Below are 15,743 nucleotides of genomic sequence, written 5' to 3' on the forward strand. Positions count from 1 at the left end.
GCCGATTCATTTCACCAAACGGGCTGCTTCTGTCTGGCTCTGAGTGACACACCTGTTGGACCTTAAAGGCTGTGTAGACATAAGTGTGAGCTCTGAAACCTCACAGAGCCGCTCCTCTCTGACCAGCCCACCTGTGTCCCCTGGCTGCCCAGGCTCGGGGTACTCTGTGTAGGCGGGCTCGGAGCCCTCCAGTGTGATGGTGGCAACGGGGGCCGGCTCTCCTAGCATTACTGGTGCTGGTGGAGGCTCATCTGGGTCAGTTAGCTGAGGCTCCTTGTAAGCTCTGTCCTCACTGGCTTCAAAGCCTGTGGCGATCGACAAGGGCAGGTGGCGTTATTGATAACACAGAGGTAAATACTCTCAGCAGCCATCAAAACCTGCTCTATCGGTGGTCCATCCAAACATGAATATATTCTTGTTAATGTAATTAGCTGTGATACTCCCTCAAAATAAAAAACAAATAATCTGAGACCAAACAATACATGAAAACAAAATAAACAACGTAAAGATGCATCAGAGAATCATTAAGTCAACAAATGTAGAAAATGTCCCTGAATAGGCTCTGATCAGCAGGGAAAAATATTTGTTTGTTTTTAAGTTCTGTTTAATTCAATGTCTCCAAACTTCTAGTATATAAGCAAACAGTCTGAGTTTTTAGATGAAGATTGAGGACATATTGCTTCACGCATTATTAGTGTTTTTCTCAAATGCATCTCTACAGCAAATGTAAACAATGAGAAATAAATGTATGAGTTTAGGATAAAGGAACTGAAAATTTGATGGTTTAAAACTGAGCCAGAGACACTGGTTTTTAAGTGTCAAGAAAACTAATTTGGGTTTTCTGGGGAGGATTTTCCAGTTCAAACAACACTTCGCAACCACAGTAAAATAAAAAGTTAACCTTTTCTTACCTAAAATTCTCGTTTTTCTTTCAAATTAATCTAGATTCACTTCCTTTTTAATGCATACAAGAAGAACAACCTATAAAATACTGAAAGAGCTGCATATATCCCAAGCAGGCAAGACACAAATCGCAGCCACACAGCAGTAAAGCAAGCCAACAGAAAACAAACAGAGTCAACCCTGGCATTAACGTGCCACCCACATCATTTGATTGGCAGGTAATGGCTGTGGAAACTGCAAACTGCAATGTGCTTCCAAACAACATGGTGGTTTTCGCAGGTGATAAACCTGCTATTAACTGCCCTGCCACAGCATTGCAGTCATTTAAAGGTAAACCACCGCTCAAGCTTTTCTAATCCATAGAAGTGAAGCGTTTAAACACCTGCAGAAACTTTACTCTGTAACATGGAAAAGATTACGGAAATGGGTGATTTTAACACAGCCATACAAACACAAGTCAGTTACAGAGCAGACAGAGATTGAACCTCACCTAATGAGCCTACAGGAAACCATGACTTCAGGTTGCTTTATATCATACCAGGATGTGGGAAAACCCCATTTAACTTCATTTTTTTTAAACCAACTCTTTAGTTTCTTCACAAATAAATTGAATACAAGAGCTAATTAGTGATTATAGATTAGACTGTCAAAGGCTGACAGCACAACAATTCGAGTTCAGACATACACAGCTCTTACTCTGCTCTTTTCTAAAGGTTAGGGAGGAAACTAATTCATTCTGACACAAAGAAGCATATTAACTCAGCTGTCATAAGTTTCCTCAATGTAGGAAATGAAGGAGGACAACGAGTCGATCCGTGTTGGACCAGAGCTAATCAATACGTTCTGTCTTTGTTGCATCTGCTGCGGCTGAGCCTGGCAGAGAAAATTACACTCAGCGATTATAATGGTTAATGTTAAGGAAATGATGGCTGGAATATTCATGCATCCTATTAAATTAGGTATAAATGATTAAAGAGCTGTTTTACTCATGACAAATGTGACTCCAGGAGAGGAAGACTGGAAAGTATAAATAACCATAAAGGTGAATGAACTGAGATTGTGGCTTTGAACTTGCTTTTTATATATCAAATCCACGTCACCTCCTAACTTCAAATAAGATGTCAGCACTAGCATTTCAAGATTTAAAAAAAAACTGCCTTTAGTGACAACTCTTTAAATGACTCCAGCTATACCCAAAAATAGCTCTAAGGAATCAGTCTGAATTGACTTTTCTTCAAAATGTCTGCCTGCTTGAGCTCAGATTTAAGATTTTGTCGAGTTTCTCTTGTGGTACCAGCCATAAATTGTTTAGCTTGTTGCACACATGGTTCTGGGGTATTGGCTTATTTCTGTCCATTTGTTTCTCCTACAGGTTAAAACCCAAGAAAACAGATTTGTTAAGGGACTTGTACTTTGATTATTACCCTGAACCTTCGTGGTTTAGCTTCAGGTAAATGTAGAGCAGTTCTCTGTGGTCATTTACCCCATAGAGAGGCACTGGGTGGAACCATGGAAACACTTTTTATAACCAGGAAACATCAATAGCATTTTCTCCCCATCAGAATTCATGTATTTTGTGTTAAACTGTAAAGCATTTTTAACCATCTACTTTCAGCCATTTGTAAAGAAAAGGAGCTAAACTCCATCAGTCAAACCAGTCAAACTCATCGGGCTCCATAAGCAAGAAGACAGTAGGGCTGTTCCTGCAAAACTATCTGAGGTTAAAGAATTGAAAAGTTCTGTACACTTTCAGTGATTGCTGCAATATATTGAATATAGTAGTTTAATAACAAAAATAATGAAAATCCTAGCTTTTTAACTTTCCTGATGGAAGCCAGTTTCCACAATAAACAATCCTACAGTTGTCACCGGATTAGCATCTGATTCAATTAGAAATCATTTACATAATAGACACGTTTATGCCACAGTAGAAAAATAAAAAAAACATTGGAAAAATAAATAAACAAATGGGGTTTTAAGGTCTGTGTATCTTTTAGCATCATGTTTCAGTCATATCCTTTTAAACTCCTCTACAGTTTGCTCAGATTTTCATTTTGCAGCATCTGTGGAAGCAGATGGAGCAAATTTTCCACTTAAGAGGAAGACTTAAGGATTGATGTGCTTTTTTGTTTTGGGATGTTTTCAACTCCTGTTAACTTTCTCCAAACTCAAATTAATTTGTGTTATATTTGTCAAAGGTGCCGTTTAAGAAACATCAGCTACAGTGTTAGGAATAACAAATTTTCTTTTATCAGGAACTCATTTCTTATTAAGTTGTAGGATGAGGAGAAAGACCGGGTGAAGGATTTCTGGCCGTGTCAGCAGGTCTCATTTACACAAACAGCAGTGCAGTCAGAGCGCACACGACACACAGCTCAGGGTAAACACGTCTAAATGGGGGATGAAAGTTCAGGGTAGCATAAAGGAAAAAAGCCTGAACCAAACTGACTGAACCCAAGAGCAGCCAGGTCCAGGATCTGATAAGATCTTAAACTAGTGGTGCCCAAAAATTGGATCAGGTCCTACAAGATCACTAAGAGTAGAACTTAGAGGAATTTCCAGTAAATAAGCAAAGCTTGAAATTTATTGTAAAATAGAACTTGTTTTTTTTTCTTTACAAAAGAATAAAAATAAGGACTGTATTAGTCATATGGCTAAAAATGGTTTAGGCTTTATGATCAAGATGACTCTACAAGTGACTATAAAAACTTGCATTAAGTCATCACTAAACAATCTAGTACAGAGGTCACAGATTAGCGGACCGCGGTCTGGATCCTGACCCACCTGCTGGCTAATCCGTATACAACCCGATTTAAAACATTTATAAATTACTACATGTTGTCTGAGGACAGTGTCTAAACGTCACTTGCGCTGGTTCTCCTGTTACCCCGAAATCCCACACCTTCACCGCTCCGCAACGCTCAAGACGGCCTGCGCAAAACAAAGCCTACAGCCTCCGCTGCTTCTCCGTTATTGCTGCGCTCCGACTTATCCTCAGAGCTCGAGGAGAGCGTGCGGAATATTGTCATTAAATTTGTTGGAGCAAAACATGCAGAAATTAACGCTTAATTTAATATGAAATATAAAAAAAATCCCCATCAGCATACAGCATATATGCAGTTTCTGATGAAGATGAGAAATCTGCTTCCTGGTATTTCGAAGTACCAATAGTTTACATCCAATCTTGTAAATAAATGGTGTTTTTTGAAATATATAAGAATTATGATCCAATTTTTAGTTACTGATCTGTTGATACTATATTTTAATTTGACAAACCGGATCTTCTTGCCGTTCTTTTTCCTGCATGGTGCGATTGGAGTAGCAGATCTTGACCTGGCCGGAGCGGAGTGGAGCCGGAACATTTAGAGTATGTTTGGCTAAACCTGCTGCTGTGATGCAGGATTCTCCACCATGAAAAGATTCAAAAATAAATATCGATCACGAATGAGCACCTTGATATGTGCTTGAGAACTGATTTGTCGCCAATCAAACCCAGGTTTAAAGCCTTGCAGGGCAGCGTAAAGCCCACTTCTCTTATTAAGCCATTAAAAAATAAAATAAAGAAAATAAACGTTCAGTTCAGGTGTTTTATAAAACATGTGAATCAGGAAATTGTCTACATACAAACCTGAAAGATTATGGTTCTCTAGTTCAAAAAACACTTTAGATTTTAAAATGGAGAAATGATCTAGTTTCTTTTATTTAAAAATGTAATTATGGTTTCCTGGATGCATGAAAACCTAATTTTATTTCAGTGTTAAATTCTGTTTTAGGTAACAGATTATAATTAAAAGTGTCTCCGGACCTTTACTGGTTGATGATTTTCTTTATTCGAACCCCGCTGATTTTTAATTGGTTAACCCCTGGTCTAGTAAAACATTAGAAAATATTTTTCTAAAAATACGTCTAGAAACTTTATTCATCAAGTACATCAAACAGCTCTACTATGCTGCTAAATGTCTACAGTAATGATTTCTATCTGTAATATTTAAAAAAAAAACAACCATTTATGATTTGATGGAGCTGACAGAAGGAGAAGAATCTGATCAGGTTTTAGAGTTCCCAAACTCTTTAATTGGTTCTAGAGTTATTATAGGGAGAACAAGTCTTTTACATCAACTTGACAAAGAGTTGACAGTTTAAAACTCAATGACTATTAAAGAAGGAGTACCGAGTAATGTGCCACTCCAGCTAAAAGAGCTGGTAGTAAGAGCAGAAGACATCTGTAAGCGTGTATCCCAAAGGGGCGACTGACCTTCAGGGCCGGGGTCGGCCGAACTATCGCAGCCTTCCTTCCATGGCTGCAGGGCAGCAGTGGTGGTGGTGTCAGCAGTCCCGCTGGTGTCCAGGCTAAACATGTGGTTGGCCCATGCTTTCGCATTGGGGTTGAGGTCTGAAACCTTGGCTGATTCCTGTGGGAACAACACAGTCAGGTCAGAGCAGCCAGCATAAACACTAAACCCTCTGTGTGTTACTTACTATAGCTATGATTGTTTTATGCAAATATGATCATATGAAATAGACTACAATAATAGCTAGAAGCATTCAGGTAAGCTCACATCCTTAACTTTGATTTAGTAAATAAACCATCCAACAATTATGAGGAAATTGCACAAATGCCAAGAGAACCTCAGATCACAGCAACGCTGACTGAAAAATAACCTGATCGGTGTTACAATTAAACCATTTTCATCCAGCTGATTTCGCAAATAAAAGACACTGGGTTGCTGGTCAAAACAGGTCAAACTTAATTTACAATACTGTATAATATTCTAAGCATATAGAAGTAAATACAAAAGGGATATTATTCCTATAAATGTGAGTTTTAAACACATTTGACATGATACTGTGTTTTCCCAGTGAACTCTCCACAGTTCGAAGGGTGAACCTAACAAATCTCAGGGACTTTGTGTTGGAGCCAATGAGCCAGGAAACCACACAGTATCCTGGTGTAACTTATTGCTCACTTGCACAGGATTTTTTTTAAACCCTTTAGTGACACAGTGCAAATAATCAAACAGGGAGAACAGAAGCAACAACCTTTAAGTCAAGATTCAGAGGAAACCTGAACAGACCTTTATGGAGAAAGACTGATGCATAGAGAAACGTTCCCCTGTTGAGAATATGAAACAAATCAGTCTTTTCAATAATATTTTAAACTAACCATATTGCACGTTTGTTTCCTTTAACAAGTGAAACTAAAACAGAAAAGCTCCAACCTATGGGCATAACTGACAGCACCATCTTAAAGCCCATCAGTGGATCAGAGAAGGTTGTGGTTAAAAACAAAAAAGCCTTTATAAAATGGAAAATGTCAAACAGTTGTGTGAAAACACAAAGATTATCATCTGAGGAAGCATAGGTGCATAGGTAATGAAGAGGAGGGATTTCTCCTCATTAAAAAAAATAAATAAATAAAGTTGACAAAGATAATGTTATGTTATGTTTGGAGGAGGAGCCAAGTACACAAAAAAACAGAGGCTGCTATTTGCAAGCATGAAGTAGATCAGTCAAGAAAATGTTTTCTTCCACCAGCAATCCAAATGAAGGTGGATTTTTCTCAGGACTGAGCCAAATAAGAGAAGATGTTCGTTGGCAGCGTATTTAAATAGCAGTTTTTGTAAAGGGTGGCGAATAATAAGCAGGCTGACCTTACTGGGGTGCCAATTTGTTACATCTTCTTTTAAGCTTCTCCTGATTGGATAACCCTCGATATAAATCTTATTGTTTCTTTGCAACGCTATCATTGTTCTGTAACTTTTGGTTCCCTTAATGACCATCTAAATCTCAGCATTTCTGTTTTTAACACTAGTTTCATATTCCTGAATTTTAGGAATATAATGTAATATAAGTACACCGAAAACAAAGCAGAGTAAAGTTAAAATATATTTACAATTTAAGGTTCTGAAGATATGTTGGAAAAACAGAGGTGCACCTTTTCTGAGATAAAGGCAGAAAAGTCAATATGGTTGAATAGAAGTCTCATCAGACTAACATCATCTGACTGGATCAGCTTCAAACGATGGACATTGTTTGTCTGAGCTGCAGCTAGCATCATAGGATTGCTGATCATACTCACAGGAATGAAACAGTAGTTCAGTCTGCATGCCTCGCAGCCAAACAGACCATAACCCAGAGCCGTGGTGAGAGCCAGCGCATCATTTAACTCCTCAGGCACCGAAGGCCAAGAGCTTCCTGTAGTACAGGAAGGTGGTAAAAAGCTCCACTCCACCCAATCCATGATTAAAACTCAAAAATCAAACATCTGCTCCCGGCAGGTCGAGTAAGACTTCAGATCATCCCTGTGTGCTTCCAGGTTTAAGCCGGGCTCCTGCACGGCCGCAGCTCTCCGATTCATTCTCAGGAAATCACAGACACAGCCACGCTCCGTCTGATCCAAGCTGCTCCGTCGATTCAACAAATCTGGTGACAGTACTGAGGCTCTGCTGCCCTGGTGGGCAAGGCTGACGTTGCACAAGCTGAGTGGCTGCCTCCTCCTGTTCAGCATCCGTGTCTGCTTTTGTTTTGTCAGCGTTGCACTGAGTCATTCTCCGGGAAAACAGTGGAGAAGTCCGTGGGGCATTGAGGCGCTCCCCTTGGACACAAGCGGAGCCTTTGCATATACTCGAGCTCAACCCCAGGGTTGTCGTTCCAGCTAAGCCAGTCCTCGAAAGTCTTTTAATGGACTACTCTGTTAACAAGCTGGGAGTAAAATCAAAAACACAGTGAAACCAGTTTTCCTGTTGCAGGACAAACACGTTGAAACAAGAAGCTGATTCTAAGAAACAGAGTAACAGAAAGGGAGACAAGTCTGACTACACGAAAGTATAGTGATGCTTCAAACGCTGCACTGTCAGATCATCCAGGATGAGTCTGACCAGACGGATGCACGCAGCAGACTATGCTAATGTTTCGGCCCAGCTCCGACGCAGAACTCCCACTCCTGTCCGAGCTGGCTGCCATAGAAACCCCCTGCTGACATCACCGGATGTGTTTTTACCGGGCATTGCGTGACCTTTAGAAATTTTAAACGTTCCCGTTCTTAACAGAGGGCGTAAAGGTTGTCTGCTGCCTTGATTGAGAGAGCCTGTGTGTTTTGTAGAGAACAGATGAAGTGACTCAACAAGCACCGTGAGCAGAGAGCAGTTATCAGTGTCATCCGAGGGCAGCTGATATAGCACTGCGTTTATTGGCCCTGTTTTCTAATGGAAGCAAGATTAGCTGCCGTGGACAGAAATGGCAAAGATAAGAGAAACATCTACAAACAGCTGAATTTGAACTAATCTGCTTGTGTGCAAACGTCAGGAAACACCAGAGCTCATTATGAACTGAAAACTGCAGGCTGGGAGGGGGCCACCTTTACATTAGCTGTACTTCCACTCCTTTTCAGGAACAAGAGGCATTCTTTTTTTTACAAACAAAACCTATGGACAAGCAGAATGTCTCTTGGAGAAAAGCTTTCAGTTCAGAAAGAAAAGGGGGGAATAGTTGACCCAAATCAAAGAGGGATGTTAAGGGAATCAGATTGAGGACATGGTAGTGGCAGCATCTTGCTGTGGGACTGTTTTTTTTTTCTACAGGTGCTGCTGAGGCCTTGGAGCAAGTGGTCAAAATGAGAGGCATGTTAAGGTCAATTTCCTAACATCTGCAAGTGACTTAAAAAAATCAATAAAAAGGCCAACATTAAAGGAATAGTACACCCAAAACATGATTACCTTCATTTTCTACTCACCCCCATGCTGAACAACACTCTGGAGTACTTTTTTGATATCTCAAATGCATCTGGAGATCTGGGAGGCTTCTTGCTGTCTGCTGACATTCAAATAATGGAGGTCTATGGTGCCTGAGACAGAAAGGTCCATAAAAGTCCACAAAAAACGTGTCAATATTCCTCCATACTGCTCGTCCAATGTATTCCAAGTGTCCTGAGTGGGTAGCATCCAGAATTTACTCGAAACGAAGTCATTTAGAATGTTTTTAGAGCATAAACAGTAGTGCATAGGATTTCCTGAAAGCGCGCACATGCGCGTTCACGACGCTACGGAAGCCGGCAGACCAAACCAGCACATTCAGCTCGGCAAAGAACTCATGCTCTTCCTCAACACTGAAGTCCTCAGACATTTTTCTTTCGTTGTTTCTTTCTTTGCACAGGTAAACAGCACATTTCTTCTTCTACGCTTGCATTATTGGCAGAGCAGACACTGAATGCGCACTTTCATCTGGTTTGGTCTGCCGGCTTCCGTAGCGTCGTGAACGCGCAGGCGCGCGCTTTCAGGAAATACTATACATTACTGTTTATGCTCTAAAAACATTCTGAATGACTTCGTTTCGAGTAAATTCTGGATGCTACCCACTCAGGACACTTGGAATACATTGGCAGTATGGAGGAATATTGACACGTTTTTTGTGGACTTTTATGGACCTTTCTGTCTCGGGCACCATAGACCTCCATTATTTGAATGTCAGCAGACAGCAAGAAGCCTCCCAGATCTCCAGATGCATCTGAGATATCAAAAAAGTACTCCAGAGTGTTGTTCAGCATGGGGGTGAGTAGAAAATGAAGGCTAATCATGTTTTGGGTGTACTATTCCTTTAAATTCCTGTAAAGACCTTTCTAAACCCTGACCTGAACCCAGGAGAAAATCTCTGGATTTTGCTTTAAGGGTTCTCTGTTCAGAAAGGAATCAAAATACTTTAACCAATCCTGCCAGGAACCCAGGTCATGTATCCAGCCAGAATTATGCCAGAAGCAAATTAAAATGCGTGCAACTGCACCAAAACGTGGTCATTTAAAGACACTGGTAGAATATATTAATACAGGAGAGACTGCATTTAACCCGACTGATGTGCATTAGAAAAATATTCATGCCTTCTTATGCACAGAAAAATTATAAAGTAATCCAGCAATTATTGTTCTACCCACCATCTAAAACAATCGGCTTTGTCAAGCTGGGCTCTACACACAAAAAGCAAAAAAATCTTAATATTTTCCCCTTTTTTGAGTCGCAAAAGTCCAAATCAGATATAGTAGATCAATCCATCAAACAGAATGATTAACAAAGCTATGTGTTTATATGTTAACAAGAACAAACAAACCTATCCAAATATTGCCAAAAAAAAAAGTTTACTGTTTTCCTTAGACCGATGTTGAGGATTAAAGGTTTTCTCTTTAAGAAACCTCTTCAGACAATTTCACAATTTAACATCTTTTAAACTACAGTTAAACTAAAAACCAGAGGACACACTTGACAAAAGAAAAAAAACTCATGCTCCATTTTTTGACCAACTGTCTTCCCTCTTTTTGTCTGATCTAACTTATAACGCCTTTGACTTAAACACGCAGGAGCTATTAGTAGGTCACCGTCAATTACCCTATGAGTTTCTAACACGCAAGTCCACAGTATATGTTGTCATGTATGGGCAAGAGACTAAATATGGAATGAGATGGATGAGCTTTTTGGACAGAAGGACTAAATGTCAGCAATATGAAATGGTGAAATTAATATGAATTGGCATTGATTTACAGAAAACCCAGAGTTGACAAAACAAAACATATACTTAAAAAAAAAGTTTAACATGTGATTTGAAGATCAATTAGCAAAGCAATCTTCATGATTGACTTCTGATTTACTGATTAAACTATTTTGATCAGATTCAATGAAGACGTGGTGGGTGCATCTCCCTTTTTCTAAAATACTCCTGTTAAGCACCTATCAGGTAAAATCTTGCAGAAATAGAAAGATTTTCCTACATGTTCACCGTGGAGCTGAAACTGATTCAACTGAATATGTTACAAACCCAATAACCTGTACTTTGGTTCACTGATTGCTTTTCCACCAGCAGCAGCTTGTAATGAGACCTACAGCCTGCAGCATTACCCCACCAAACTCCATCAGGGGTTAGTTGCCCCCTTTTTGTTTCCGCTGCCTATCTTTTTTCCAATCTTGATCATGTGTGTCTGAAGGTGGAAAAAACTAAAAAGACATGCCCTGTCCTTTTCCAAATTTGCAGCTTGCATGGTACAAATCCTTTCTATGTCAGAGGGCAAACCAGTGGAGTTTTACTATGGATGCACAATCAATTAGTTGGATTTGCAATAGAACTGCAATTTAACAAAATGCATATATAAAATTGCAGAAGCACTCAATTTGCAACATAAAAATATTTAACATTAAACATGGGGGGGGGGGGGAGGGGGACAATACAATAAAATTGCAATTTTGGTTTCAATTGCCAAAAAAATGCTATTTTAATTTTTGTGAAAAATGTTATTATTAGCATTATTTTTACTCATTTACTGAGTTTCAAAACATTTTCTATTCCAAGTAGCCAATTAAGAGAACTATTTGTACAATAAACCACACCATCCACAGGCCTGATCAGGAACAGTGGACCCCAAAGCACAAAACAAAGTTCAGACCAGATTAATGGAGTAAATACTGCCACAGCAGATTTGCCATTCAAGTTCTAAATGTAGGCTTTTAATGGAACTAGAACAACCGTCCATTCAAGTGCAAGAAAAGCACAAACAAATGAACTCGACCTCTAACCAACCAGCAGCTTAAATGATACCATGGTTACTTGTTAGAGACAGTTCCCCAGCATTTGGTTGTATATCGTTAGGACGTCCCGCCCATAGAGCCCATTTTTAGCCCAGTCAGTCGCTGCAGATGTCGACCAAGTGTTGCCATCAATCAAAGCTGCAGCTCTATGCAGCTCCATGTAGGCCAGTCTATGCAACACAAGGAGGCTTCTGAGACTATAGGCGGATGGGGTACCCAGACAGAAAGGGGTAAAATCTGAACCACTTTGGCACAAACACTTCTTTAACCCTCTACATGTTCAGGTTTCAGTTCCATCCTGAAAGCAAATAATGTAGCTGTATGGTAGGTCTACATCAGAACTAAACAACATCTAATTTACAATAAACAAGGAACCAGGTAGGCTAAATCAGACACCGGATATGAGTCTTCATTAATAACAGAAGTAGCTGTTTTTTGGCAATTTAAAAGTTCTGCTATCTGTGTTATCTGTGTTAATTATTATTCCGCCACTAAATGAAAAAAGTAATAATTTATTATTATCTAGAGACTATTAATAACAGGAGGAGAAATGCAGCTCTAGACGAGCCGGGCATGTGGTGATGTCACAAGTACGCTTCTGTTCCAATTGACCCATATTTATGCTGCACGCTCCCGTTCTCACCAAATCCATACTTTCTAGTGTTCTTCTCAAGAACATAAATGGCGAGGATACAAGTCCCTATTCGCGTTCTCATGAACTGCGAAACAACCAGAGACTTGTCCTTTATACGATGGTGGATGTGACTTTGTTTGTACTATACTTTTTATTTAATTAATGCCATGACAATATTGGCATTAATAGTTAATTTTACAAAAAAATTACCATATTTTGCAAAACAGATTCAATTCAGTCAAATTTGAGATCAGCTGATAAAATCAACATTTATTAAGATTAAATTAACCAAAATTCAATATTATTCTAAAAAAAAAATATATATAATATTTATAATATTTTAATTTTGCTACTAGAAAAATAATTATTTCTAGTTTTATGTATTGAATTTAATCTTTGTGTTATGATGAACTGGAAGGAATTTATTAAGAGCAAAGGAAAGACCTCTTCATTCAAGCGTCATAGTTTTCAGGTGTAAATATTGCAAAACATACATGACAGTTGCTCTGTCCTTAGATATGAACACTGGGACTAACATTTCAGTTACCTGGGTATTGATTCAGTCATTTTATGTAAATAAGACCGACACCCCTTTAGTTCCCACACCATGACTGTAAACATGCCTCATGTAACAGCAACGGGTAGGGGAGGAGTACCACTGCATCATACGTCAGGAGAAAACCCTTCATTTTTCAGTTTCTTTCCCCAGGCTGTCAGTCTTATGAACACTTTAGAAAGACTGGATCAATATTTTACAAAAGAGCAACAGAAAGCCAACCCTCTTAACTCTGGTATAGAAATGTAAATACACAAATCTGTTCTCCTTATTTCTATATTTAAATTTAAATATCTTAATTGAAATCCAACTGTAAGGCAAGTACTTTTATTTTGCTTGCATGTACAGACTTTGCAATTAAAGTCATTTCATCTTAAATCTAATGGGACCATCAAACCGAGGTTTACATTAATACAGAGATCTACACAGTTTCAAAGGACATAAGGAGAGAAATAACAGACCATTCCTGTTATTTAGCTTTAGGTCTCTAGCATCAGTCCCTGAGGATAAACAGTATATTGGCACTAACTTCAATATCGGCTGATGTTGGTCATTTTATAAACATATCGGTCGTGTTTCTATGGGGCCAACTTTAATGATCTCCATTTTGGTGTTGTTTGTGTTTCTGCAGGGGGTTAGCCATGTGCAGTTTGTTTGATGTATGAAAGTAATAGTAATGCAGAGCAGGATTATAATATGTTTAACTAAGGTGGAGAAGCAATGCCAGGGGTGTTTTACTTCAGCATGTCGAAAGGGGAAGGAAATATATACAAGATCAACAAATATCAGTTGTCAGCCATACAAAATAATGTTAATACCAGAGGTATTATAAGTGAGTATTATCTCATCTTATTTTAAGGGTAAGAATGCTGATTCCATCAGCATATCATCTTATTTACCTACTCAAATTAAGGATAATTACTCTTAATTTAAGAATAATTTTTTTACAGCGATGCCTTGAGATCGTGTGAATTGCACGCATTGCTGCTCTCTCCACCTGCGATCCATTGTTAAAGTTCTGCGGGATTTCCTCATATTTTTGATTTACTAATGTGTTTGGTTAGTTTAAATTGAGATGTCTGCTCACAAAAAAAATTCTGTATTGGTTTACATCAAACCAGAAAAATACTTCATACAAAAAAATGAGGGCTTAAAAATAGATACATTTAAAACTTGCTTAAAGGTTATCTTCTTTCTTTAATCTTAAAAACACGGCTCACGTTAACCATAATATAATCAGATATGACTGTGGGTGTTTTTTTAATAAAAAAAAACTAAAATCATCTGCTGAAGCCTCAGTTAAATGTGTGCTTGATTGTTTAAGTAATTAGTTAGAATAAAGCTTTAAAGTTAGAGACAATACTATTTTTTCACTTTTAGCCATGAACGACAACATGTATAGTCGTCAATTTATTCCAAATATCATAATTAATCTAATCCGAATTATTTGACGTCACCACATTCAAAGCTCAGGAGGCACAGGGGAAAAAGAAATCAACGGCAGTATTTAATTGCTGTTGTACGATTAAACAAATTATCTCCAAAAATAAAACAGACAGGCAGCAGATTACATTATGGGCTGTTAATAGAGAACACTAGTATGAATCTTATAACGTAAAGGATGTTTCTAGCTCATCAACCCAAAGTAATTTGTTAACAGCTTCGATAACGGCTGTTTCCTAAACATCAATGATCAAAGTGAAGGAGTGACTGATGACTGCAGCAATGCCTCGTTGGAGCAGGGTGATAAACTATTGGCTCAGACCGAGCCTCATGAAACCCTTTCTAAGAATGGTTTCTTAAATAATAACAGGCTGAAGCTTCCCCTCCATCAGTGTGACAGAAGAGCCGGACCTTGATTTACGTGATGAGCAAGACCCACTGCGCACTTCAACTCCTCCAGACGCACCCACCAAACAACCGAGATATCTGGGTTTGGGTGATTTCACATTTCAGCAGATTTTATTATCACAAAGCAAAAGCCACCACGACGCAGAGATGTAACATAAACTTTTTCATTAATATTATGGTGAAAACCAATGAGATATCTGTAAAATATTAAATGTCTTGGTCATAAACAATATTAGCTGCTCAGCAGTTTTTACAGAGTTGTTTTTCAATTTTAATCTATTTCACAGTCACACATTCATTGTTATAGAATATTTGCTTCGAATATAACTGCAGATCCATACAAAGTCCCCCCCCCCAACAAGTTCTAAAATCATACTTCTCCATAACAATTAAAAGATTGAAGAGTTTTAGATCTGGAAAACAAGATCAAACTGAACATCACTTAACTATGTCATCTTGACCAACCACTGTTGCTCTCTGCCCATAAAACCAAATATACAAACTTTATAACTTTTCTGACCAAGCTCAAACTTTCCAAGGGCTTAAAAACACATTAAATAACACTGCTTCAAACTCTGGTTTAGTCATATAATCCAACAAGTGCTGAAAACTAAATTGCAAAAATTGTTTGCAAACTTGCAAAAATTCCTAAATTCATATAAAGCATGGTGTTGATTAGCAGACATAAAACAACATTCTGAAGGGCTTTTCAGTAACCTTGTAGTGAAAAGGTTAGATGCTACTTTCCCTTCCTACTAGCTGCAGTCTATTAAGGTTTCTGTTCGTCTCACAGTCACAATCTATAAAAAAACAAACACTTTAAATAACCTTCTGCTTTGCTCAATTTAGGATGCACCACTTAGTTTTCCTCGTCTCCTTGATAGTTTAACAACAATCAAGAACTCCATAACTGGGATGAAAAGTGGAGCTACAGCCTCGAGAAAGGAGAGAAATAAAAGCAGGTCACACTTCTTTAGTTACAGGAGCTGCCTCCTCATTATGAACCAAACATTCCTTTATAAAGCACCATCAGTGTGGGAGATCAGCACTGATTAAACACCCTTAGAGAGCCCAGCACAATGTGGAGATAACAATACAGGCTACATAACCATCCCAACATAACAAGGGTTTAACCTTAACTACTGCACAGCCTCAGGCTGCAGATGCAGCAGCTGCACTTTATCCAACTGCTGCCCCAGTTTTACCTCCACGGGTTGGTTTATTGGAAACAAACTGC

The 15,743-nt window shown here is 38.7% G+C and overlaps 1 protein-coding gene across 5 annotated transcripts in view; it reads right to left on the bottom strand.

Annotated features, from left to right (window-relative positions):
* Positions 1 to 15,743, bottom strand: part of larp4b (La ribonucleoprotein 4B) — a 51,429-nt gene that overhangs the window by 23,344 nt on the left and 12,342 nt on the right. For 4 of the 5 annotated variants that reach the window (XR_005282315.1, XM_038303226.1, XM_038303225.1 and 1 more), the window contains exons 3-4: positions 5,159 to 5,315; positions 132 to 305 (exon numbers count right to left, since the gene is read on the bottom strand). Coding sequence is in view for 4 of the 5 variants with exons in the window: in XM_038303226.1 (XP_038159154.1) it covers positions 132 to 305; positions 5,159 to 5,315 (331 nt within the window). In the remaining variant the exon portion in view is untranslated. The remainder of the gene's footprint in view (positions 1 to 131; positions 306 to 5,158; positions 5,316 to 15,743) is intronic. The other variant, XM_038303227.1, reaches the window with a different exon arrangement.

This window comes from Cyprinodon tularosa, unplaced genomic scaffold (genome assembly GCF_016077235.1).
Source record: "Cyprinodon tularosa strain WSP-4 unplaced genomic scaffold, ASM1607723v1 ctg509, whole genome shotgun sequence".
Taxonomy (NCBI): domain Eukaryota; kingdom Metazoa; phylum Chordata; class Actinopteri; order Cyprinodontiformes; family Cyprinodontidae; genus Cyprinodon; species Cyprinodon tularosa.